General features: G+C 38.7%; 1 protein-coding gene across 1 annotated transcript in view; it reads right to left on the bottom strand.

The window, feature by feature from the left end:
- Positions 1-790: 790 nt before the first annotated feature.
- The window catches only part of SLC44A5 (solute carrier family 44 member 5), a 53,192-nt gene continuing 29,866 nt past the window's right edge, over positions 791-24,116 (bottom strand). Inside the window, exons 9-22 of the mRNA XM_072343052.1 lie at positions 23,775-23,858; positions 22,631-22,743; positions 22,088-22,219; positions 19,720-19,819; positions 18,290-18,382; positions 16,592-16,679; positions 15,607-15,869; positions 14,330-14,424; positions 13,841-13,944; positions 12,540-12,613; positions 10,924-10,994; positions 9,369-9,457; positions 8,665-8,749; positions 791-5,766 (exon numbers count right to left, since the gene is read on the bottom strand). Of these exons, the coding sequence (XP_072199153.1) occupies positions 5,654-5,766; positions 8,665-8,749; positions 9,369-9,457; positions 10,924-10,994; positions 12,540-12,613; positions 13,841-13,944; positions 14,330-14,424; positions 15,607-15,869; positions 16,592-16,679; positions 18,290-18,382; positions 19,720-19,819; positions 22,088-22,219; positions 22,631-22,743; positions 23,775-23,858 (1,504 nt within the window). The 3' untranslated portion in view covers positions 791-5,653. The remainder of the gene's footprint in view (positions 5,767-8,664; positions 8,750-9,368; positions 9,458-10,923; positions 10,995-12,539; positions 12,614-13,840; positions 13,945-14,329; positions 14,425-15,606; positions 15,870-16,591; positions 16,680-18,289; positions 18,383-19,719; positions 19,820-22,087; positions 22,220-22,630; positions 22,744-23,774; positions 23,859-24,116) is intronic.

The raw sequence follows: 24,116 nt of genomic DNA on the forward strand, positions 1-24,116 counted from the left end.
GTCCTGCCTCCACAGCACAGCTCCAGTGCTGCTGAGCCGCCTCTGCTGGAATCCATCCTCACCTCTGAAACACGCTAGCACTTCTTCAAAGAAATTATTTTAATTTCTCCTGTCAACCTGGACAAATCGCTCTGCAGGCAGCAGCACCATCCCTTACCAGCAGTGCCATTCCTCTTACCAGCAGCACCACTCCTCTTACCAGCAGCCCCATTCCTCTTACCAGCAGCACCACTCCTCTTACCAGCAGCACCACTCCTCTTACCAGCAGTCCCATTCCTCCTCCTCTGCTTACACCAGAGGGCCAACACAGAAACCAGGACTGTCTGTGCAGCTACAGCGCCTCCAGCAGCACGTCCTGCACGAGCCGAGGGCTCACCCAACCTGCTCACACAAGGACAGGAGAAAAGCACAACTTTTGGCATGCCTGCTAAAACCAAATTACAGGGTCTGACTTCGTCTGATTTAAACTCGTCTGGTGAAATGAGATTTCTGAACAGGTCCAACCAAAAAGCCGCGTTTTATCTCTACGCACTTCAAGCAATGCAAATCCTTAACGCCAATGCAGCAGTTCCCGGCTGTCCAGCAGCAGCAGCAGCAGTGCACGGCCTCCTCAGGCCACGCAGCTCCGTGTCTGTGTCCCACATTGGCCGCCCCGCTGCTCCCATGACTCGGCCGAGCTCGGCTCGCGCAGAGCGCCCCGCGCCCCCCCGGTCCCCCCGCCGCTCTCCATCGCGGCGCCGTCGGGCGGAGCAGGGCCGAGCGCAGCGCTGGGCACGAAGACACGCACTCTGCTTTGTATCTAAATCTTTATTAGAACAATCCCCAAGAGCTGCCAAACAGTGAGCGACAACAAAATCAAATATTAAACACTTCAGTTACCAAAAGTATTTTAACAATACGTTCCTATTTCTGCATAGCAGAAGCGAACAGGTTTTAGAGCTCAAACTGCCGTGTGCTCGTGTTAATTTGGTTTTGGCACAATAATAATATACCTTTAACAATCACATTAATTATTGGAACAGACAGTAATTTCCATCTCTTAATCCTCGGAGAGCTTTGTTGTGGTTTTACACCTTGTTATGTGGGACAAATGCCTGTGGACTTTCTGTAACAACGTAACAGACAATTGAAATATTAGCACTATTAATATTAATTAAACACGATGAAGCAGTTATATTTCCCATTTGATTACAGCGCAGTACAAATTACTTATTACCTCAAAAATCGTCACCTGTATCAAAAGATAAAAAATTTAGAATCATTTATAAAACACTTCCCGAATAGCAAACTATCAGTCTTAAAATGGAGAATGAGCTTTATGCTCGTGAGCAACACACACACACACTGCAGTAGTACCAGATGCATTTCCCAGCTGTTTTTATTCTAAGCAGCGGTGGCCGAATTCTCCCCGCAGCCACAGTGCACAAGGACACTGCAGCAAAGGCAGAACTGGCCACACTTGGAAGTCCACTATCCCAGAAATCAAAGGTGATAAAGAATTCTACCACTAAAAATGGAACGCTCTGACAGGGTTTTTATTTAATTATTTGCAACAGCACAATCGCCACGTGTTTTCTCCTGGGCCAAACAGCGTACTTCCATGATCTGACAACAGCAACAGAAAAAAGGTGCATGTTGCATTATGCAATTTAAATAAATCTAACATTTCTTTTCTACAATTAAACTCCGTACCAATTAATTTTCAATAAAGTACTGTTTCGACCAGCTAGTCTTATCTGTTGTGTCATTTATGTGATGTGAATAAACTTCAAGATATAAGCCAGGTAAAACAACAGCCAGGTAAGGCACTTTGTCAGAGGACGCAGACGTCCAGGCTGAGCAACAAGTGATTGGTCAAAGGGACATTCCACATCACAGAGGACAGTCTTCTACAGTCACTTCTATGTCAACCAATTTTAGCACACTTAGTGACCCCTCCCAGGATAAGCGTGACGCTATGGCTGCCAGATCATCCTACCAGCCTACTGCAGAATGTGCAACAGTAACATATTGCATCTGTCATTTAAACAGTGATGTTTGAAGGACTACTCAGCATCCTCATAGCACCCAATCCACAACAACCAACTGCTGAATACTACTTGGAAACAAAACTCATTATGGAAAATAATCTTATTCCATTTCTTTTTTTGGGGGAGGGGAAGGGAGGAGGGAAGAAGGGGTGAAGCGGAGGGAGGAGGTTCATTTTTTGTTAGTTTTCTTTACAAAATCTGAAGGCTTGACATTAAAACTTTGGTATAAGACATGCAAATAAAAGCCACCCATTAATATATTACAGGGAGACACAATGAATTAAACCAGAACTAAAGCAAATGTATTGCATGGCTACGATACTGACTATGTTCTAGTATCTCTTAGTTTCTACATTCTGCTTGTTCAAGAACTTCCAAATAAGTTTTATGGAAATAAGTGGGTCTTTCTTCATAGCCATCCCATCTCTCCAGCTCTTCCTCTAGCCAGAAATGCACAGCCTGGGGCTGGGTAGGACGGCAGAAATCCCACCACCACCTGCTGAGTCCCTTACGCACAACAGCACTACGAGAAGCTTCTGGGCTTCCAGGTTCTACCAGTTTGTCCTTTACCGACTGTAAGCAGATCCAGCACACCGCCCGGTACTATGCAGGGGTACCCTGTGCCTCATGGAGAGAGCGGAAATTTTATCACCAAGTCCTGCTGGCTTAGGATCAAAGAAAACATAACCTGTGTTATACTTAACCACACTTCCCACTCTAAAGCAAGGAACAGAATTTTAAATTTTATACTCAATTAAGCAACAAGGGAGATGTCCAAGTCCACAGATGTTGCCACTAGTACCTGTGGTGTGAATCTTTGGACACAGGTACACAGGACTAATCAGGGGCCATTATAATCAGTCTTAAAAGTTTTAAGTGAATTTTTTCCAAGTAAATACTTGCCATAATTTTGACTTTTATTACTAACGGTAGTTTATTTTTTTAAGCCAATTTTACTATTAAATCATTATTACTTATTTATTCTGTTTATTGATTACGAAATTCATACGGTATTGCTTTTATTTTCACAGTTCTCTTAGTTATATCATAAAATGGCTTTTAAGTTTTCTTCTCAGAAATGATGATGAGTTACATTCTAAATAATTTATTTTCACAAAATAGCGAGTGGAGAGATTTATACACATTTATATATATTTACTGTATATAAATAATAATGCAATTTAAAACTTTTACTTTTAGAAATTCCTTTAGTAAATGCATAGGTTTGTTACAAAAGTCATCTAATCAAATAACTGTATACTACTCTGTTACACTTTATTACTAATAAACTCTATGGTTACATTCATATGATAAAAAAAAGCACACTGTATTCAGAAATGAGCTTTTTCAGTTGAGGTCCCAGAAAGACACTGGGGTCCATAGAGAAATACAGATTACCCAATGCAGCTTCTTTAGCTGCAAACTAATTATGTGGTAGTTAAGAGATAATAATAAGTAGAGCACTGACCGTAACCACAGACAAATGAGATTTCTAAGAAGAGTGACATATGCCCATAATGTTATTGGCTTAATTCTCAGATGACATGAGAATAAAAAGGGATTTCAATATTCACTGCCACACATATGATGAGAAAGGAAAGATGATGAAGACAAAAACCATGTCAGTTTTCAGAAGCTATGTTTCTCAGCCCTTTCTGAAAGTCAAGTTACTAATGTCTCAAGTGAGGTTCTCAAAAACAGAAGGTGCCCACAGTCACTAGTTCAGCTGCAAACTGTATGCCTTTATGTTATTTAAGTCCAAAAGCAAACCACTCATTTATGTTTCAGGGGGAAGAGCTACAGTGTCTGCTGGATCAGAGAACTCATACCAGCATCCTGCAACTTGTACCTCCATTCACAGGACTTTATGATCCTATCATGCCCATGACTTCAAGCAGGTAGGTGATAACACTCGTGCATTAACCCCAGACCTATTGCATAAAGGATAGTTCTTCTATCTTCGTTGTGATTCAAATTATCACGATCTGAAGCCCTAAGTCAGAGAGCAAAAACCACTTTGAAACATGCATTGTCAGTAAATTTTCTCCAGAAAAAAGAATTCAGATCATTTGGAAAAGAATTTGCCTTTCTCTTTGTGATAGCAAGAGACTCTTTGGGCTAGAAAAGTATTTTACGCAGCTGAATTCCTGTCATGGATTTAGAAGAGCTACGTCACGTGCCTACTCTTGAAAGTGGGTAACAGAATACCTCATTTAGTACTGTGGAATCCATGAAAACTAGGGGCATGCCTTAGTGTAGCTACGTCCTAAAACATTAAAACCTTTTTAGTTCAGCTCACGGAAGTAATAAACTGGAAATGTACTCTGTAGACAGTGTAAGATATTTTTTATGAGCAGAGCTGTAACTAGCCCCAGCAACAATTCTACTAAAGGGAGGTTCACAGACCTGAACAGAATGTTAATATGCTTTTTCTCAATATACTTTCTCGCAACCAATAATCTTAATAATCAAAGAGGACACCAAATCTCTGGGAGCTTCTTTCAGTAGCTAATTAATGCTGCATCATGAGCGGACTCAAGTTCAATATCTTATCTTCCTATCTTACTGTTTAAGCCACTGAGTGACCAGAGACCTGTATAAAGTGCACTCCCTGGCTCTCAGAATCCACACTACCATTGCAGTAACTACTCGGAAGCCTTTCTGAACTAGGCAGACACAATGGAGATCCTTGTGTACGTATACAGCCAAGGCTTTCTTCCAATACTGCATTTTGTTTTCCTTTCAGTGCAGCTCAACTTCCTCATAATGCAGAATACAAAGACTCATTAAGGGTGGGACATTAATGCAAGCATCTGCCTCTTACACATCAGCTAGAAAATGATATCTTTGCCACCTTGGACCAGACAAAACTTCATCTGTGTGAACCACAAGTCACTTTTTCAAGCACCATAGGATCCTGTCTCAGTTATATCATCTTTTAAGCACAACTCAAAGAAAACTTCACTTTAAGCAGTACCAACAGAAGACTGAGTAGTCTTCTTACATTATCTTCTTCAGTATCATCATTTCTTAGAACACAGTTGTTAACATGATTAAAATGTTATTACATTTTTAGAGTAGGGAACCCTTAATGCATGTATAATCACAGTTTAAATAGCTGACAACCAGCATATACAAAAAATACAATCATAGCACCATATTTACAAATTTAGTAGCATCTCTGGTTAACTAGAGACTCCCAAACTATCTTTTTTTATGGCTAGTTAGGTTACACATAGTGCTTTCAAAAAATTGCCTGAATATCTTTTACAAATATATACACTTATAAAAAGAAATGTTATCAAAACTGCTGTTGCTTAAGGCAGCAACCTGTGTTAAAAAAGTTATTAAAACATTATTGTAGACTTACAAAAGCTTCAAATTTACATTTTTCTTTCCATAGGCACTCTATAGACTAAAATGTGGCCTTGTTTCACAGCTGTTAGCTTAAGCTTTTAAACTAATAAAACATTATCAATGTTGCTGATTCCTTAAAGATGTAAGCAAGAGGAAAAAAGAATCACTCATTAACCAGAAGCATCATTTACAGTATTTACTTGTGCCTAATTTATACACATTTTGCTTAAAAGTGACGCTGTTTTGATGCTGAGGCTTATTGCATGTTATCCTATTGCCTTCTTAGGGCTTAGCTCCTTCTTCCCTAGAATTCGGTGAAGGCTAGCTGACATGAAGTAGGGTTTTGCTGTAGATCCATCATTTCTTTCCAAGTCTTCACCTGAATTTATGCAGCAAAGCAGCGGAACACCAAGCACACACATGAGAGAGAGACAGAGAGAGAGAGAGTTGAAGAAGGGAGAGAGCAAAAGAATCAACATTTTAAAAACTCTCAAGGGAACGCAGCTGAATTGTTAAACTGCTGAAGGACACCATAAAACAACTTCTTGTCCACAAGCCAGACACTGTTTCACATAAAGTAGAGGCACACAACTAATTATTTTAAATTGACAATGATATATCCCTTTCATTCTGCATTTCTTTGGCTTAGTGCTGTAAATAAGGTTTTCAGGAACTCACAATGCCTCCATGCTTGTGGCCACTTTTTTCCTGAAGCAGCCTGACATTCTGACCCAGAGTTAGCTTTGGGTGTAAGTACTTTTTCCAACTGGACCTTTTTTCACTGCTTGAGATGAAATTTTCCAAAAAGTTAATGCTGTGAGTGCACAATAACCTACAGTATTTCCTACTGTAGGATACCAAGTAGAAGCATGGGAAGTAAAACAAACATGGATTAAAAGTAATGAGATGGTTGTATTCCTTTTTTTTCCCCCCCCCTACAGAAGGTTGTGCATACATCGCTGGTCTGGGTTCAATCTGTGGTAAATGCCTTGCACAGACAGGTGAACAATTTCACACTGAAGGACAATCTGGAAAGAGCGTACAGTGGAGCGGGTTTACTGCAACTGCAGCCTTGCAAAAGCAGGCAGCTGCTTCTGAAAAGCCAAAAAAGAAAGCACTAGTTGTATGGAATGGCCAAAGATGCCAGAGAAAGCAAATCTTTATGCATCTCCATGACAGAATACACCATGAATATAAATTAACTATAGGTGCCCGGAGTAAATTAAGATGAAAATCTGTTAGTTTTGAGTATGCCAATCAACTTTCTAAACTTATCAGTTTGATTCATTTGCATCTTATTCTAAATAAATTGAGTAACCATTTATGTGTTTGTTTTCACTTTAACTTATTTATTGGATGATTATTAGTAGTGTTAGATGGATATCTGCTAGTACCTTTAGCACTGACAAAGTGTCTTTGGACATATTAAATGTGTGTCCACAAGCTCTTTTAAAAACACCCTATTGTTTCACACTAGTCTGTCAGTATCTCACACACAAAACAGACTTTTCAAATGTACAGGGACAATCAGCAATACGCAAACTTCATGAGAAAAGATGGAAATTCTTAGTATATTTGGTCAATCGTATAAAACAATCCAGAACACGTACTGAGAAGAACCAGTGGTATAGCCTTAGAATGACAGGTTTGCAGAGTACTGCTGATTTTATTTCATCCTTCACACAGAACAAGTGAAGGCAGAAACTGAAGCAAGCATAAAGTCAGTAGTACAAGGGGCACCTGGGAGTAACAGTACAAGAGCTTAATGATGATGGAGCTCAGAGTGTCAACTGACTAATCACACACTTTGGAAATAGACTTAGTTTTCTTGAGAATTTTGCAAAGTTTCTGGTTATAAAAGTAGGTAGCTCCAAAAGTAATGCCTCCAATTATTTCCTTGGAAACTACTGCAGACACTAAAAGCACAGTAACACAGAAAATTCTCATCTACAAAACACTGTTTTTCAACACAGTCACCACTACGAGCTGTGCATTTCTGCCAGCGATGAACCAAGAATCTGCATGCCACACTCCTAAACATCTGCACCAGCACAATTACTTGTTTCCTTCCATGGGGGCACTTCTGAATTTCCACAGAATTAGGAAATGAAATACAGCTACTCTACAGAATGTCATGCTTTCCGTTATATAGCAGTCATTAAAAGAATTGGTACTACCATCTTCATCTTACGGTAGCGATCCACTGTGTATGTGACAGATGAAGATTATAACTATTTCATTGTTACCTTAGCATTTAAAAATTTGCCAACTTTCACTTGGACCTACCAGAATGACTTAACCATAGAAAACAGTATGTTTATTTCTTTAATTCAGTCAGCCCAGCAAATTGAATGCATTCTGTAATAAACGCATCCTCTTCTTATAATGATGTCCTAACTTGATATCAAATGATTTATTTTGTGAAAAATTAAAAAGAAAAAATTAAAATTGAACAGTAGTTCCTTCGAGCACACCACACTGGTGGGTACAAAGGACAGACAGTTTTTCAAATGGTGTTCTACTCAAATTTGAAGCTAATTCAGCATAATACTTTCTTTGTTCTCTCTTTTTTTCCCCCTCCTTCTTTTCTTTTTTTAAAAACAGGCTACCTTTATACCAAAAAAAAACTGCTGTTAACAAGAAGATCAAAGTTCTGTTGTACAGGATTCTATGCAAAGCACTCAGAAGCAAACTGTTAGTAACAGATAAAGAACATCTGAAAAAGAAAAGCCAGTGTATAGCCATTAAGTAAACAAAAGGTTAAACAGATGTTTGGTTAAGAAAGGTTACTGTGATGGAAAGATAATCTATAACAAATGGAAACGCTCACCAATGTTGAAGGCGCACAGTAAACTCCACAAAGGAGTGATCTCCAGAAAGATCCTTCCTTAGTGGCAGTCAGCCCTTAAATGGGATCTAGGAGAGAGATGGAACCAGGCTCCATCTCTTCAGGTAGCACAGCTGAATTACCTTCACCTGTGCTCCTGTGGCTGACTCATTGCTTGCCTCAGGTGGTCAGTCAAAGGTTCAGGCCATGATCAATAGTTTCCCAGACAGCCAGATATCTATGTGACCTGCAGCTCTCTTCTGTTACTTTAAAACTGAGACACACTCCTGCACTCAAGCATGTATTGAAGAGTGAGTTTGAAAAGCAAAGTAGTACTTTTCCTCAAGCAATCTCCAAGCATGTAAATGGAATTCTGTACGGGACAGACAAAGTAGTTTTGTACTCCTCCTGTGACTTGCAGATGTTAATAAAAGAAAACTCAGTACTTACAAAAGCAGAGGAAAAGTGTATCAACACACATTGCATAGACACTGAAGAACCCGTGTGCCACTAGGTAGGAGCCAATAATGACAGTCTACAAAAGACAAACCACAATAAAACCCAAAACGTTAGCTTGACACCAATGTGGCGATGTTAAGTCAGAAGCTTAGTCTGCTAAGCTAATTTTGGAAGATTTAATTGTATCTCCTTAACTCTATCAGATGCTACTGATGCTGTGGAAAGGGATTAGACATTTAAGACACTGCATGCAGTAGCTAGTAGTTTTTCAGCTGTCAAACTGAAGCCACTTCAACCTCCATGGAGAATCTGTCAAGCACATTCTGAACTCCTTTGAGACAGTAATCTCAAAGCAATAACTCACCCTGGAGTTGTTCCAGAGTCTACATGGGCTACAGAAGCAAGAAGTGATACATCACAGACTTTTTTCATTATAAGTCACAGTGTCATTGGTGCTTCACAATCAGCCTTTGCTGTTTGGGAAGTCTGAACAAAGAAAATCTATAACCGTTTTTTTCAGAAGGTGAAGAGTTGCTGCAGCGTGACTTTTGTCTGAGCAACCCAGAGGAGCAGAATATATTAGATCACTCCTCTCTGAAGAGCATGACAGAAGCTGTTGTTACCAGAACACACCCTGACTAATCTAAACACCTCGAGCTGCCTTCTGTATTCAGGGGATTAGATGGTTGCCTTACCAACAATGGTACCCAGTAGTAATTTAGTGCTGGTGCTTCCTGGGCAAAGACTGGTATTCTCTGTGTGAAGAAGAAGAATGCAAGAACACCTGCAAGGAGCACAAAAGATTAGCAATTCCTGGGGTAACTGATGTCATAGAATCATAGAATCACAAGTTTGGAAAGGACCTGCAGGAGTATCTAGTCCAACCGTCCTCCCGTTACTGTAGCTACAACAAACCACTAAACCATATCTCTTAACACCTAAAGAAGGGATGTGACAAAAACAACACACAGTAGATCCAAGGTTGGTTTATACAAGTTTGTGAATAATAAATTATTCCATCCTAATTATCTCCTGGATCCGTATTCTGAACAGAAGAGAGACGTAAATGAATCAATTACCATAATGATATTCATAGGTCAAGAAAGACTTTAAACAGTTGTTTTATTTTATCACACTACTGGAATTAATTTCAAAATGAATAACTAATAATGAAAAAGACAATAATGTGGGATAATAACAAAGATGGCTGGGTGGACTTTTTTTTTCCCCTTAAAATAATAGCAGACAGCAAAATCCTGCTTTAGATTTTATTGCTTGAAGAAATTCTTACCTATTTCATATTAAAAAAAATAATAAATGGCAGCACTAGTAAAGTACACAATAATAGATTTAGAACAGAACAGTTAATTTAAAATGGAAGTAGACAAAATAATTTGTTTTTGAAAAGAAATAAGGCATGAATGAGTTTCAGTATTTCATGGCTTACATTTCAAAAAACCTTCCAAATCAGTTTTGTGCCCCAGCTTGCAAGGCATCCCATAATAACGACAGAAAAAATTATATCTGGTCTTGATAATACTTTTCAATTTCTACTAAAAATATTGTTCACTAGTAATCTTTTAAAGTACACAGAATATAAAATACGCTTATTAGTCAAACAGTGATTTGAAACTGCTGTCACAACTTCGATAAGCTGTCAGGAAACAATACCAACCTGAATTTCTGAAAGTGTTTCGTTTTTTAAAAAATCAATTCAAGCCATGAAATACCAAAAATATATTCCTTTATATCTACTGACAGCAAAGAAAAAACTATATGGATATTAAAAGCATCTTATTTCTTTTACTTTTGGTTGGAGATTCTTTTGAATGGGACTGAATACGGCACAACTTCTTGCCCATCTCTTGCAGACCTGCACTGCCTCCTCTCATATGTGTGCAGTCTGCTCTCAGGTGAATGTCATGAGTATGTCTGCTCAGTTCTCAGGGAGGGAGAACAGATTACGGCTGATTTAGTGGATATGAATTTGATTTGATCCAGCTATAATGCTTTGGCTGCAGAAGTCCTTCTGCTAGCAACACCTGCCAGCCTAATAAAAGCAATTACAGAAAAGATGCTGTCATAACCACAAAGGGAATTAAAAAAGTGAGAAAAAATAAAATAAATTCAATAGTCAGATGAAGGAGAACCTCTTAACTGTTAACTAGGCTTATATGAATATAGGAGGAATGCTTGTAGGTAACAGTGAATAGGAATTTGGAAAAAAAAAAAAAAAATCAGTTATCTTACCTACACCACCAGCTACGAGAATCTTCCCCAGGAATAAAAGAAAGTCTGTAACTTTGTCCAGAACTGCAACTCTGTTCAGCAAAGGACAAACAATATACAGTTATCACACAACATAAATTTGTGTTCTTTTTCATGACATCTATGGAAGCTCTTTTCTGTTGGTTTCACAGACTGACAGTGTAACAATGTAGAAAAGCAATACTGAGACAAACTTCATTATAGCCTAATACAGTGAGGCAAAAACCAAAACAAAACAAAAGAACAGACCAAGCATCTTGCTGAATTAGGCCTTAATGAATTAGGTCTGTGGGCTGCTTATTGCTGTTGTTGGTAATTAAAAAAAAAAAAAGTGTCAAAACATTCTTATTTCAGACTTTCTATTAGGGTCACAGATAAGCTAGCCCAAAAGAGACAAAATAAATACCATAACAAAAAGCAGTGTTTATGTAGATTGTTGGTTGGTCCTCTTTTTGCTTGGTCCCATCTGGCCACGTTCCATGATTCCATAGCATGCCAAATCCACACAGCTATTTTAAGATATTATGGTATAAAACTGAAAGTAGGAGGTCTCAAAGTAGAGGGACAGTCAGGGATGAATGAATGCAGACAGAAAAACTGACAGTAAATCTGTCAGTCTGTCATAAATCTAAACATAAACAAGCAGCGTGTGCTTCCAGCTCAAATGACCAACTGTATCCTGGGCTGCATCAAAACAGGAGTGGACAGTAGACAAGGGAGGTCATAGTCCCCTTCTACTTGACCCTCATGAGATCCCATATGGAGTCCTGTTTCCAGGCCTGAGTCCTCCAGAAAAAAAACAGATGTGGAGATTTTAGAGGGCATCTAAAGCAGGGAGAGGAGGGTGCTCAGACGGCTGGAGCACCTCTCCCCTGGAGACAGGCTGAGGGAGATGGCTATGTTCATTATGGAGAAAAGGTGGCTCTGTGGAGCCACCTTTTCATTGTGGCCTTCCAATACTTAAAAGACTTACAATAAGGAGGAAGACTGACTTTTTGCATGGTCTGATAGTGATAGGACAAAGGGAAATGGCTTTTTATCTAAAAGAACAGAGATTTAGACACTAAGGGGAAAATGTTCACTCACAAAGCAGAGAGATGCTAGAATACATTGCCAGAAAAGCTGTGGATGCCCCAGCCCTGGAGGTGTTCAAGGCCAGCTTGGACAATACCCCGGGGAACCTGACTGAGGGGGAGACAATGAGCCCACAACAGGACGGTATGTACTGGATGGGCTTTAGGGTCCTTCTCAACCCTAGCTATTCTATGATTCCATGACTATGCACATCCCATTGCTTTTTATCCACAGATCTTCTCACACAGGGCTTCCATTGGTTACTTACAGGCAGTATTAATATCTAGTATGTGCTTAGGATTTTAAAAGAGTAAACTAAGCAAAACAGTTAAATTAGATCAACTTTGTATAGGTTACTATGCCAGACAGCTTGTGTTTACAAACTGGCTATTAGAAGTGATGGTCATGTCTATAGACAGAACCATTAATAGTTGGAGCAGAGGTGGGAGAGGAAGGAAGTATGTCTTCAGAGTGCAATTGCAGCAAATCCTAACATTTCCAAGGATTGGGAGATGGCCCCTTACCTCACCACATTTCTCATGAGCAGAAAGAATGCGTCCTTTGCCGAGGTGCAGAAGTTTTTACCATATATGGCAATCTGCAAAATAACAGCCCTGTTAAGTGTTTTAAATGATTAGGATACCCTCTTGAACTTAGGAATCACACTGCATGTAATGCATAGCTCCCTCTAGTGTATGGCCTGGGAACACCACCATGAACATAAAGCACTTCTCCCAGTCACCTGTTACCTCTCAATGCTTCCCATCAGACTGTGACAAAGTATCATTCGTCCTTCTCACCAAATCACTTGATTTTGAGCATGCTACCCCTTACAAATCTGCCACCTGAAAGGTCACAACTTAGTATTACAAACAGAGCAAAAAATACTACGTGTTGAGGGATTCTTCTCTCTTCACTAGCTGTTCTTGTCAGATTTATAGCCAATGGAAAAGGTGCTTGAAGAGGTGAGTTGAGCCATTTAGGTAATGACTCGGACCTGACTGTCTCAAAAAGAAATCAGCAATATCGGCATCAAAGTCAGTGGTTTTATGTAAGCTTTAAGTATGGCCACTGAAGTTATAGGGGAACAAAACCATTTAACCTTTCTGGAATAACGTCTATAAAGCTGGTACTGTCTAGAAAGCTCTTCTGGAGTGCAGTCAGTTTGTCAGCTGTGAACAAGACGTTCAGAAACAATAACATGGGCCAAAATTGACCTATTAGTACCACTTACTTTGAGATAATGCCTGTGACTAGCATTCAGTCACTTAAATTATTTCAAGTCAGAACATCCAAGGTGAAACATGTATATATTTAGGTGACAATCTGGGATTTCTCTTCCAGAAGCTAAAACAACAAGATTTATTTTAGAGTAACATCACTGCTGCTGCTAATAGAATTTGTGCCTTTGTCTACCTAGAGCAAATAAAGAAAGCACACACCTTCTGACTTCCTTATTCAAACACTGCCTCCAAGCAGAAGTGTCATGTCAACATGCAATAAAAAACAAGTAAGCATTCTTGTTGAAGTAGGACTCCAGCTGCTGAATCACAGTGGGAAATTAACCAGCGCTGCCATTCCCTTCCACTTTTCTTTGTAGGGTAGGGAGAATGAACAAGGACAGGCAAGAAAAGGCATAGCTTAGAAGAAGGAAAAAAAAAAATCTTACTTTTCCATCGTAGCACCACATGCATTTCCTGAAAACTCCCATAAATCATTTATTTATTCAGCAGATTCTAGTACTGCTGGCTGTTTACCAACTAGTAGTTGCTAGGGTATCTTAGTGTCCCAGATAGGGGAGACCACATGCAAAGACAGCACATACCATGATGTAGGCATTTCTGTTTATAAATTTTAAGAACTTTTCCAAACACCAGAAACAGCATTTGAGGCAGCAGAGTAGAAATCTAGTGAAGGAGTTCTGTGTACCTGAAGGAAAGGAAGAAGTATATCACAGACAGAACTTAGGAAGAGTTTTCAAAACACAGAAACATACTGAGAAAACAATCTTAAAACTGTGGCAAAAGCAGAAACGTTATTTCTTTTCTCCTGGGTACAGACTCTACTTCCTAACCACATTTAGCTCAATAGATCTCAGACGAGGTTCATGTCCCACATGAACTCTGCATTGAAGATCCAATTTACTCAATTTCAGCAAATCATAACGAATTCAATGACTGTCAAATAGAACTGCAATGGCTAATACTAATGTGGAATTAATCACTTTTCATTCCTGAAAAATTGCCTGGGGAAAGGAAGGAAATAATCTACCTGAGGAGTTTTTAATAACCTGGTGCCGATTCATAAATCCCACCTTTCAGTTTGTGATCCAAGTACTCCAGTATTACTCTGAGCAGCTGGACAATTGCAAGAATTAAGGCTCCAAATGCCAGTGAACCAGTATGGTATCTAAAACAAAACAAATGCTGTTTAATGGTTGCATTCACATTAGTTCTATCAAAACTTTATCTTAATCATAGTGGCACAGAACACGCACTCCATACCAGCACAACCTAGCCCTTTGTGTAGTTTTGGAAAAGACATAACTGTTCCTGAATAAAGTCAGTGCCAGTTTGGGCAGAGTATCCATGGGAGATATAATTATAGCAACCTATCTGTATGCTGAAGTGTCAATCAATTATCTCATGAAGTCAAGAGAGGCTTTGTGTATCAAAAAATTATTATGAGCTCACTGATCTTATACCCAGGTTTTTAAAATGTGTGTATTCATTAATTTCTATTAGTCAGCTATGCACTTATTGAATCAGTGCATCCCCTAAGGTGACAGGAAGCACCACACTTTTAATAATGAGAAAAGCTAAGCTTCTAATGACAGGAGGTTAGGGCACAGGACAGAACACAGAGCAAAAACAGTAGGGTGCACATTCTGAACAATGCTCTGTCTTGCATCACCCAGACCCATAACAGGAGAAGGACTGTCCCACCTAAAGCCCACCTCCACAAGCACAGGGGCACAATGGCAGGTGGGGAACCCAAATAAGGCTCTCAGAGGAAAGGACAGCCAATCCCAAGAGAGCCATCAGTCCCTTGGCTCAGATGTAAAGCCCATCAAGCTGAGTAAGCAAAAATTGACTTCCTTGAGCACCTTTCAGACTGGAGGGTGTGAATGACTTGGAGTATAGAACATATACTGGGTTGCAAGGGAAGCAGAGATTATGAGATGCTTCAAGGAAGAATTAAAGGCAAGTAAAAGGAGACCTCCAAACTGATCAGTAAGGGATTTCGAACAGAAGGGAACAGGCTGATGCCTCTGGGGCTGCTGGTGTTCATGCAACTACTCTGTGTGTATGTAGGTCAACCTGCACAGCCAGCTGTATATGTATACGTTGCAAACGTGTTTGGGTGTGTGCATCTACTGGGAATAGCTGCTCAGCCTTGTAAGGGGCTGGACCTTGCAGCATCGAGATGCAGCTGCCTTGCCCTGCTGGGCTACTGGATTCATGATCCCCATAAAAAATACACTTTCTGGCTAATCATTTTCAGTTTATATTTTCCATCTGGCTTCCCTAACTTTAGAAAGAACACTTATTAAATAAATCACAAGGCTCACATAAAGCTTCACAATCTTACCGTATTGCCCGTCCAAATGAAGAGAAGAGCGGCCACAGTGGAATATCAGCTGGTTTTCGAGAAGCCCAGTAGTAAGAGGCAAAGGCACCAGCAAGGGTACACTGACCCAGTGCAATTGCAAAGTTCACCAGCCAGAGAAAGACAAAGGCATTGGCTAACTGAAAGATGAAGATGTACTTATGGTACAGACTTTCTCCTCCATAAAAAGCAAATGTACATTGAGCACCTGGGCATAATTTCGTTACATTGGTTGTGTTAAATGTCTGTATAGAAAGGAAAAAAAACAACAACAACGCAATGAATTCTGTGGAGAATATCTCTAGTTCAGTGGCAATACAGCATCATATAATTCTGCTTGATGTTTCATTAACTTATCCAACACTGCATTCCAATAGCACGTACATAACATTTTTACATATTTAAAGGATTTATGCTAATGCCTTATGCAAATGCTTGACTTTAAACTATGGAGTTAGCAAACAGGGCTGTTGATCACTTGCCTAAAACAAAAATTAATGGAATTTGAATTTCAGGAGTCTCCTTTTAAGAGACAGATACTGCTTTGGTTTCATTAAGTACAACATACCCAGGTAAAAAAGTATATACTATTTATTTGAAAACAGACCAAATCACCTTATGTAAATCATCCATTTTAACTGAAATGAAGCAAAGACAATGAAATAGAAACTTTACAAATGTAAAAACAACTTTCCAAATAAATCTGTATTTCTCTCTCTCTCACCCTGTAAAATAGAACCATTAATATCCACCTGACAGTTCAGAAGAATTATTTATGTCTGTAAATTGTTTTGAACAAAGAAGTGTTACCTGAAGTGCACTATTTGCTGATTCAACATGAAGAACAATTCTTCTAAAATATGCATGTTTCCTACTAGCATTGCATTTCATAGCAATTTTTACTATTTTTACTTTTTTTTTTTTTTTAAAAATAATTTTGCTATATGTAGACATTACATACACTTACCTCTGGGTCACAGGTCAGGTTTGCATACTTGCACAGTGTTTGATTGGCCATTACTTTATACACAGGTTCTCCTGATGTAGCTAGAAAACTTAATGAAATGTTTTAAGGAGGAATCACAGAACTGTAGGCTTTGAGCAACTTACAACTCTGCAGTGTGGAATCACTAGCACTAAAGAACCTGTGTAGTTAACAGAAACATTATTTTTGCTATGCAGGTATGTATATAAAAGTCTGAAAGACATGACAGAACATTCTCATTACTCAGAGAACTAAGCAAAACTCCATGTCTGAACTATAAAGCCTGACCAGAATGGGCAGGAGGAAGTGTAGGGGCTGACCTGCTGGAAAGGAGCTACACCTCCTGGTGGACAACAGGTCGGCCATAAGCTAGCAGTGTGCCATGGTGGTCAGGGTACTGATCTAGATAACTCCATGACAGAAGGCCAATGGTATCCTGGAGTGCACTTAAAAGAGCACAACCAGCAGGTCAAGGGAGGTGATTCTCTCCCTCTACCCTGCCCTCGTGAGGCCACATTTGGAACACTAAGTAGAGTTCTGGGCTCCCCAGTTCAAAAAAAGACAAGAATCTCGTAAAAGGGGTTCAGCAGAGGGCCACAAAGAAGATACAGGGCCTGGAGCATCTCCCCTACAAGGGAAGGCTGAGTGATCTAGGTCTTTTCAGCCTGAGAAGAAGAAAACTGAGGGGAGATATGATCAGTGTTCATAAATATCTAAAGGGAGATAAGGAAGCTAATGGATGAGGCCAGGCTCTTCCTGGTGATGCGTAGGACAAGGAGTAATGGCCTAAAACTTGAACATAGGGAGTTCCATACTAACATGCAGAATAAATTCTTTTCAGTGAGGGTGAGGGAGCACTCGAAGAGGTTGCCCAGCGAGATTGTAGAGTTCCCTTCTGTGGATTTTCAGTACCCATCTGGACGCTCACCTGTGCAATCTATTAGATCTTCTTTAGCAGTGGGTTGGACTCAATGATTTCTTGAGGTTCCTTTCAACCCCTGCAATTCTGTGATTGTGATTCTGCAGTAACCTTGAAGGTAGCCTCACTCTCTCCTGCACATCTACCTATGGCAAGGCAATTTATGCAGTGGTTCTCTGACTGCTCTTCTTTGATGAAAGTAGATGCAGAGCACAAGGACAAATAAACACTGTCATGAACAACAATACTCAAACTTCTTAATATGTGAAAGAAGAAAAAAATTTGTTTTCAAAAAGCAATGTTCCTGTTTCCAATACCTTGTCGTATCCCTGCTTTACCAGGAGGTGGCTGAGAGAACTTCATGCACTGTAAGTTCTCATTCCTCTCCTACACTTCCCTGAACAAAGACCACCTGGAACCTCCCCAGCTGAGACCATTAACATCAGGCATGTAGAGCATGCAGCACATTAAATGCCACATTCCCTCTTCGCTAAGGACTTTTTTTCACCTGTTAAAGTCAACCTTAAGCAGTTTACAAGGTCTTACATGATTCTTACTGCCTTGGCAGAAATTAAGCCCACTGTCCAAACTATACATTGCATCCAAATGTGCAGGGAGAAACAATCCTGCATCAGTGCAGCAAGTGATAGGTGACTAAATAGCTTCTTGATACTGGCTTGGTCAGGTGATATCACAGTGTATGATCTTCTCTTTTAGAGCAGAAAAACATTATCCACAGAGGTTTACAGGCAGAAGGATACACAGCTGTCACAGCCCAGTAGGAAATGCAAATTGCAATGAGTATGAAGGTGACAATTGGGTAGAACAGTGTAGACATTATATAGCCAATAGCCCTATGAAAGAAATAAAAGACATCAGTAAGTTACAACAATTTAAGAAACAAGCTTTTTATCGGCTCCTAGTATAATCTTCTTTAGTTACAGCTACTTGTTGATGGTGGTAGCGCAATCTGGAACTAGGACCTCAGAATTCTGCAGGTACTGTGTTCGCATCTTTACTTCAGCATTTCTACCACTCCACTTCATTGGCACCAGTATAGTTACATTCATCTATTTGCCATGTTCAAGCCCATCTTCTGCTTTCTCCATTTTAGCAGAAAGCTTATAACATTTCTGAAATCCTCTTAACTGTCAAGGCTATGAAGAAAATCGTTGTAGACAGTTTAAAGTGTTCTTGCGTTTATGAAATAAGAATTAAAGAGTATAATTTAGTTCTGTCCATTTTAACTGCTATGCCCTATTTGCACAATAATATAAGAAAGAAACAAGCACTTGACCGAATGCAGAGCTTCAGTATTTCTTAATCAGATTCTGATTCCTGAGGAATCAGTGCCAATAGAGGTGGCAGAAAGCGTACATAGATATATTCAGATCTAAGTTTATGACCTCCAGTAACAGAGCTCTACTGCCAAGGAAGATGCTTTCAGTGGTTGTCAATCACACCTTAAACCTACCTGTACTGAAATCCAAGGGTCTGATTTTTTGAGCCCTTTTCCCTCTTGTTACATAAGCAGTTTATAAAGAACTAAGCATTAGCACTGTATAAAACAGGAACCATTGCAAACAAAGTCTATGCAGATCTCAGGAAACACAAAATGAAGCCTCCCGGTCCTTGAGCTAACACATCCTGCTCTGCTTTCCCCTCTGCTCAGATCTGAAAAGAAGTGTCTTGGACTGAGTCATTTCACACTGTCTGGTCATGGAAGTCTCTGCAGATTCATGCATGTCCACACAAGTTTCACTGAAGCCAGAAGTCTTTTCTGAATAATAGCCACTGTAACACTCTACTACCAGTATGGCACTTTGGAGACAATCCAGTGACAGAGCAAGGTTAGCAGATATAGGTTCCCAGGCTCCTATTAATACTGTACCACACATAGCATTTCAGCTGATATACCCTTTTGCACTAAGGACACATAGGAGTGTGTATGCTAACCTAAGGCAAGGAACTGAGATATAAGACATGTCCTATTGCAAGACAGAAAGCTCTTATAAGCAAAATCTCATCAACAGAGAATGAACATTCCATATACTTACAATCCATTATTCTCAACAAACCCAGTATTGCACATTTACTCCCAACCTTGTAGTACAAGATGAAGCTCAAGAAGATTATACCCTAGAGATAATTTTAATAAATTAAAAAATGTTTTAAAATCAGACAAACATACCTACTACCTTCCTTTAACAGCGCAATAGCAATCCGGATCCTATTTCTTAGGAAGATCAGCATCAATATGATTATGATCTCAACAACACAAAGTATTATCACTGTAGATAACAACAACAACAAAAAAAGATCAAATTTATCAAGAATCAAATGAACACAATGCCTTTGTAAATGGCTTTTAAAAACTTTCTTATATTTTACACTGTTGTGCATGAACTCCATGAGACTCTCCGCTGAGGTAGAGCTCCTTCTGTCTCACTGCTGCTAATTGCCAATTCCATGTCACAGCTTTCTAATGATAGCATAAGGCAATTCTACATATAGGGAGTTAGTCAGAACTAGTCAGAATGTAGGACCCAGACATTAGCATTTCTAATTTTAGAGGAAAAACGGAAGATAACATTTTACGGTAACCATCCATTTAAATATGACTGCAACATTTCACCTTAAATACAGTTTATCCTTAATGAATTCTATTTTTCATAAACAAGTATTTTCTAAGTTAATGCTTTACTGCTACCAGTTTGCAGCATCTAGATGCAATAAAATAAAAAGATGAGTTAATTTTTTCATGAAGAATGTCTTTTTGTTATGCATATTCTTCTAACATTTAAATGCACTTAAATCATTACTTTTGTTTGTGTATTAACTTGGTAGAAGCTTATTTAATTTTGCATTAAAAAAAGAAAAAAGAGGACAGGATAGGACACTTTTGGACAAAATATTTGGTCACACTGCTGGAATCATAAGAACTGCCTCTGAATTCTGAAAGCAGAATGGCATACCCGAAAACTTTTCTTCTTTTAGCAGTGTTTGAGTCATTAACCAGATCTGGTTCCACGAGTCTGTTTCAGTCTAATTTTTATTTATGTCAGCTCAAAGCATACTCTTACAGCAAAAAGAAAAATAACTGGACTTCATGTGGGGTAGTCTGGGTCCTGAAACACATCTCTTCTGACTCTGAGACATATCCATTAAGTTTGGATGCTTCAATCAGATGACATCTACACCAGCATTCTGGCCACTGAACTGCAGTTTGCAAATAATCACTGTGGCGCTCAGAGCAAAGATTTTGTAACATGCATTTTAGTACCTATTTCAATACAGGTTCCCATGAAAGAAAAGATTATCAGGTTTCACTTCTCATTCCATTTGAGTTCTTTTAAGTTAATGAGACTTGTCCCATTTAAAAAACAAACAAACAAACAACAAAAACAAACAAACAAACAAAAAACAAACAGAAAAAGAAAGCAATGTTAATACATCATGAGTTCTAGACTAGGACTGAGAGGACCCACATTTTCTTAAAGGATATTTAACTGCTTTGCTGGTTGAAATAATTTAGATCCTGACTACCTTAGTTTACTAATCTGAAAGTGACATTGACCTCCAAGTAGACTCCATACTGGTTGCTAAGAGTCAGGCGGGAGAAGAGATAGGAAAGTTATAAGAGGTTGGAAACATAATGACATAATAAAATCATAAGATCCTCTAGAGACAGCATACAAGAAAGATTTGTCTCAACAGTACATAAAAAGATACCTCATGAACTCAACAATCCAATGAAGACAAAACAAAGAAAGGAGATTAACCTAAATACTACCATCCTATTAATTCAGCTACTCATAGGGAGAGGCAGAGTTTTATCTAGATCGCATTCCATTCCTCATCCCAGCTAAAGCATCTGTATGCCTTCTAGAAGAGTAGTAGAAGCAGTGGAATTTATATTTTCTACACATATGTTCTCTCATCTATCCCTTCTTCCCAGGGGAGATGTGAATGCTGCAAGCTCTCTTATATTTAAAACAAAATTCTACTGGAGTAAGTGCACATGCCCCTGTAAGAGAAGGCAATGAAGCACTCTTGAAAACAAAGCTGACAAAATTTATGAAGGGTCATTCCACAGTCTTACAGCAGACTCAAAAAAATAAAATAAAATAATATAAAAAATAATTAAAAAATTAAAAATAAAAATGAATGACCTGATCATAAAGAGTTCTACAAAGATGTACAGTGTTATTAATCTTATTTCTGGGAATATTATTCTGAGAATAAGTGGACTGAGAGAGAAAAATGCCCTTTTGCAACTTCATCAAGACTAACTTCTTGCCCATTACGAACACAGAAAGTACAAGAAGCGTAATATACAAAAGAATGTTTTTCACTGCCATAAGCAGTGTAATTGCATCATCAACTTTTTTCCAAATCTACTACCCTCCTAGCAAAAAACAGGTATTCTGTGCAATACAAAGAAAAATAACTCTTCTTACCTCTCTGAGTGATGTGTTTAGAAGGCAGACAATGTAACAAGACAATGATTCATTTTCCTGAATATCTATTAAGTGATATCAGTTTTAAAGGGCACTTACTAAATGCTAGCCACGTTTGCCTCAGTTGTAGGTACACTCGGAAGTCTGTCTGGAATCCAATATCATAAACAGTGAGGTCAGATCCAGGTATTCCTTTGAGGTGATCATACTCCCAGTAACAATGCCAGATGCCTTTTAAAAAGCAATCAATATTAAATGTGTATTTCTGAAGACTGCAAAGACAAGTGTTTTTTTTAAATAATCTTCTACAAGCCAAGTGTTTTGTCCTCAGCACGTCAGGTAAACAAAAAACGCATTACTGTGAGACCAGTAAACTATGAAATAACATGTATAAAAAGAAATATCAGTACAAATGAATACAAAGTGCACCATGGATAGATAATTCAGGTAAATACATCTGCTGTTGTGCCAGCAGAGCTGAATTTTTACTAAGTTTTGCTACCATTTAAGCCCTTCTCTAATAACCATGTCCAAAACCATACATTATATAAACTTTACAACAGGGAGAAGTAATTACGGACTTTCCTTTCCCAAACCTAAGCCATAAGGAAAAAACAGACTCCCAGGCTAGATTACACTTACCATAGCCTATAATTCCAATCACACCAAAGATGAAAATCCAAAAGAGAACCCCAGCTGTGAACCTCAACAGCACAAGGAAGAGCAGGCTCACTATCATTGCAATGAACAGCCCACTGGGGAAATAAAAGACAGAAACAAAAAGTGAGAAAAGTGTGAGAATCTTCTTTTTCACGCACACCTGTTATTCCAAATGAAGGTCCATTTTGTCCCAAATGAGAATTATTTGAAAATCTGCATTTCAAAATCTTCCTTATGAAATATAACCTTTTGATATTGTCTGCTAGTAGAAATGAGTAGCTTAGATATGACAGTCTTAGAGGGCAGATCCAAAAATGTTTGTATACACCAGCTTTTTCACTTTCTGATTGGTCTGTTTGAAATTCAGAATGTGTTCCTCAAAACAAGCAATAGTTTTGGGGCTTATGGTTTTACTCTTGAAAGTAGGAAGCTACCTGTGTAAATACAAACAGTAGCTTAAATCTCTTTAAATATACACGAGTCTAAGTAACATAAAAACTGAGAGCACAGTAGCAACTGTCCTCAGTGAACAGGTTGCCTTTAACTGAAGGCTGAAAACAACATTTTGAGTTATTCTAGACAGACTACAGCAATGCTGAATTTAATTCTCAACCCAGCCTCCTTTCACTATCAGCCCTCTATTGTCATCACCCAGTCTCTGGAACATCCAATTCTTTTGTCCAGAAATCACTTTGGTGTATGCTAAATGCTAATAGTGAGCAAGAACTCAGAAATTATGCTTTATCTCTCTCTCTCTCTCTATATATATATATATATACACACACACTAGTGACACTTAGCAAGTATAATTGTTTTGAAAATCTTAAAGAGTTTCAGTTTCAGAATTACCACAGATTGTTCTTGCATTACAAGATGTCACCTCCTGTTTTTCCTGGTAAGATAATAAAAACTGATTCCAAATCAACTGACATTCTACGCATGTGTGCTGTGCTATCCTTTCATGTACAAAATCATAACATTACTATGATGTGATGAAAGGAAGTTACAGTTGCTCCTTGAGTTTAAAGGCAGAATTGGCAACAAACACATACATGATCTATTTTTTCAACTTCTTCACACTCCAAAGTGGCTTTGGAAAATTTACAATTACTCATTAAAATCTTACATTAGTATCCAATACCAAGAAATGGCATAGTCTTCAAAAATTTTCATTCCAACTGATCTTGCATCCAGGACATTGTTGATACCACTGAAAAAAGACAAACCCAAAAGAAGGCTGAGTTAGGTAGACAAGCAGAATTTATTTAAACAACAGATAGCCCCAGAAAACGAATTTGAAATATCATTGCTAGTAATAGGACTATTAGTATTACTCAGCTTCAGTTCTTTAAGTAAGCCATTATCAATCTTAGGTATGTCAAAGAAGATTCTAAGTTAAAAACCTTCAAAAAACTTTAGCAAAAATAATCTACACATCTCCTGATACAGCTTTATTTAAAAAACTCTG

This window comes from Excalfactoria chinensis, chromosome 8 (genome assembly GCF_039878825.1).
Source record: "Excalfactoria chinensis isolate bCotChi1 chromosome 8, bCotChi1.hap2, whole genome shotgun sequence".
NCBI classification, from domain to species: domain Eukaryota; kingdom Metazoa; phylum Chordata; class Aves; order Galliformes; family Phasianidae; genus Excalfactoria; species Excalfactoria chinensis.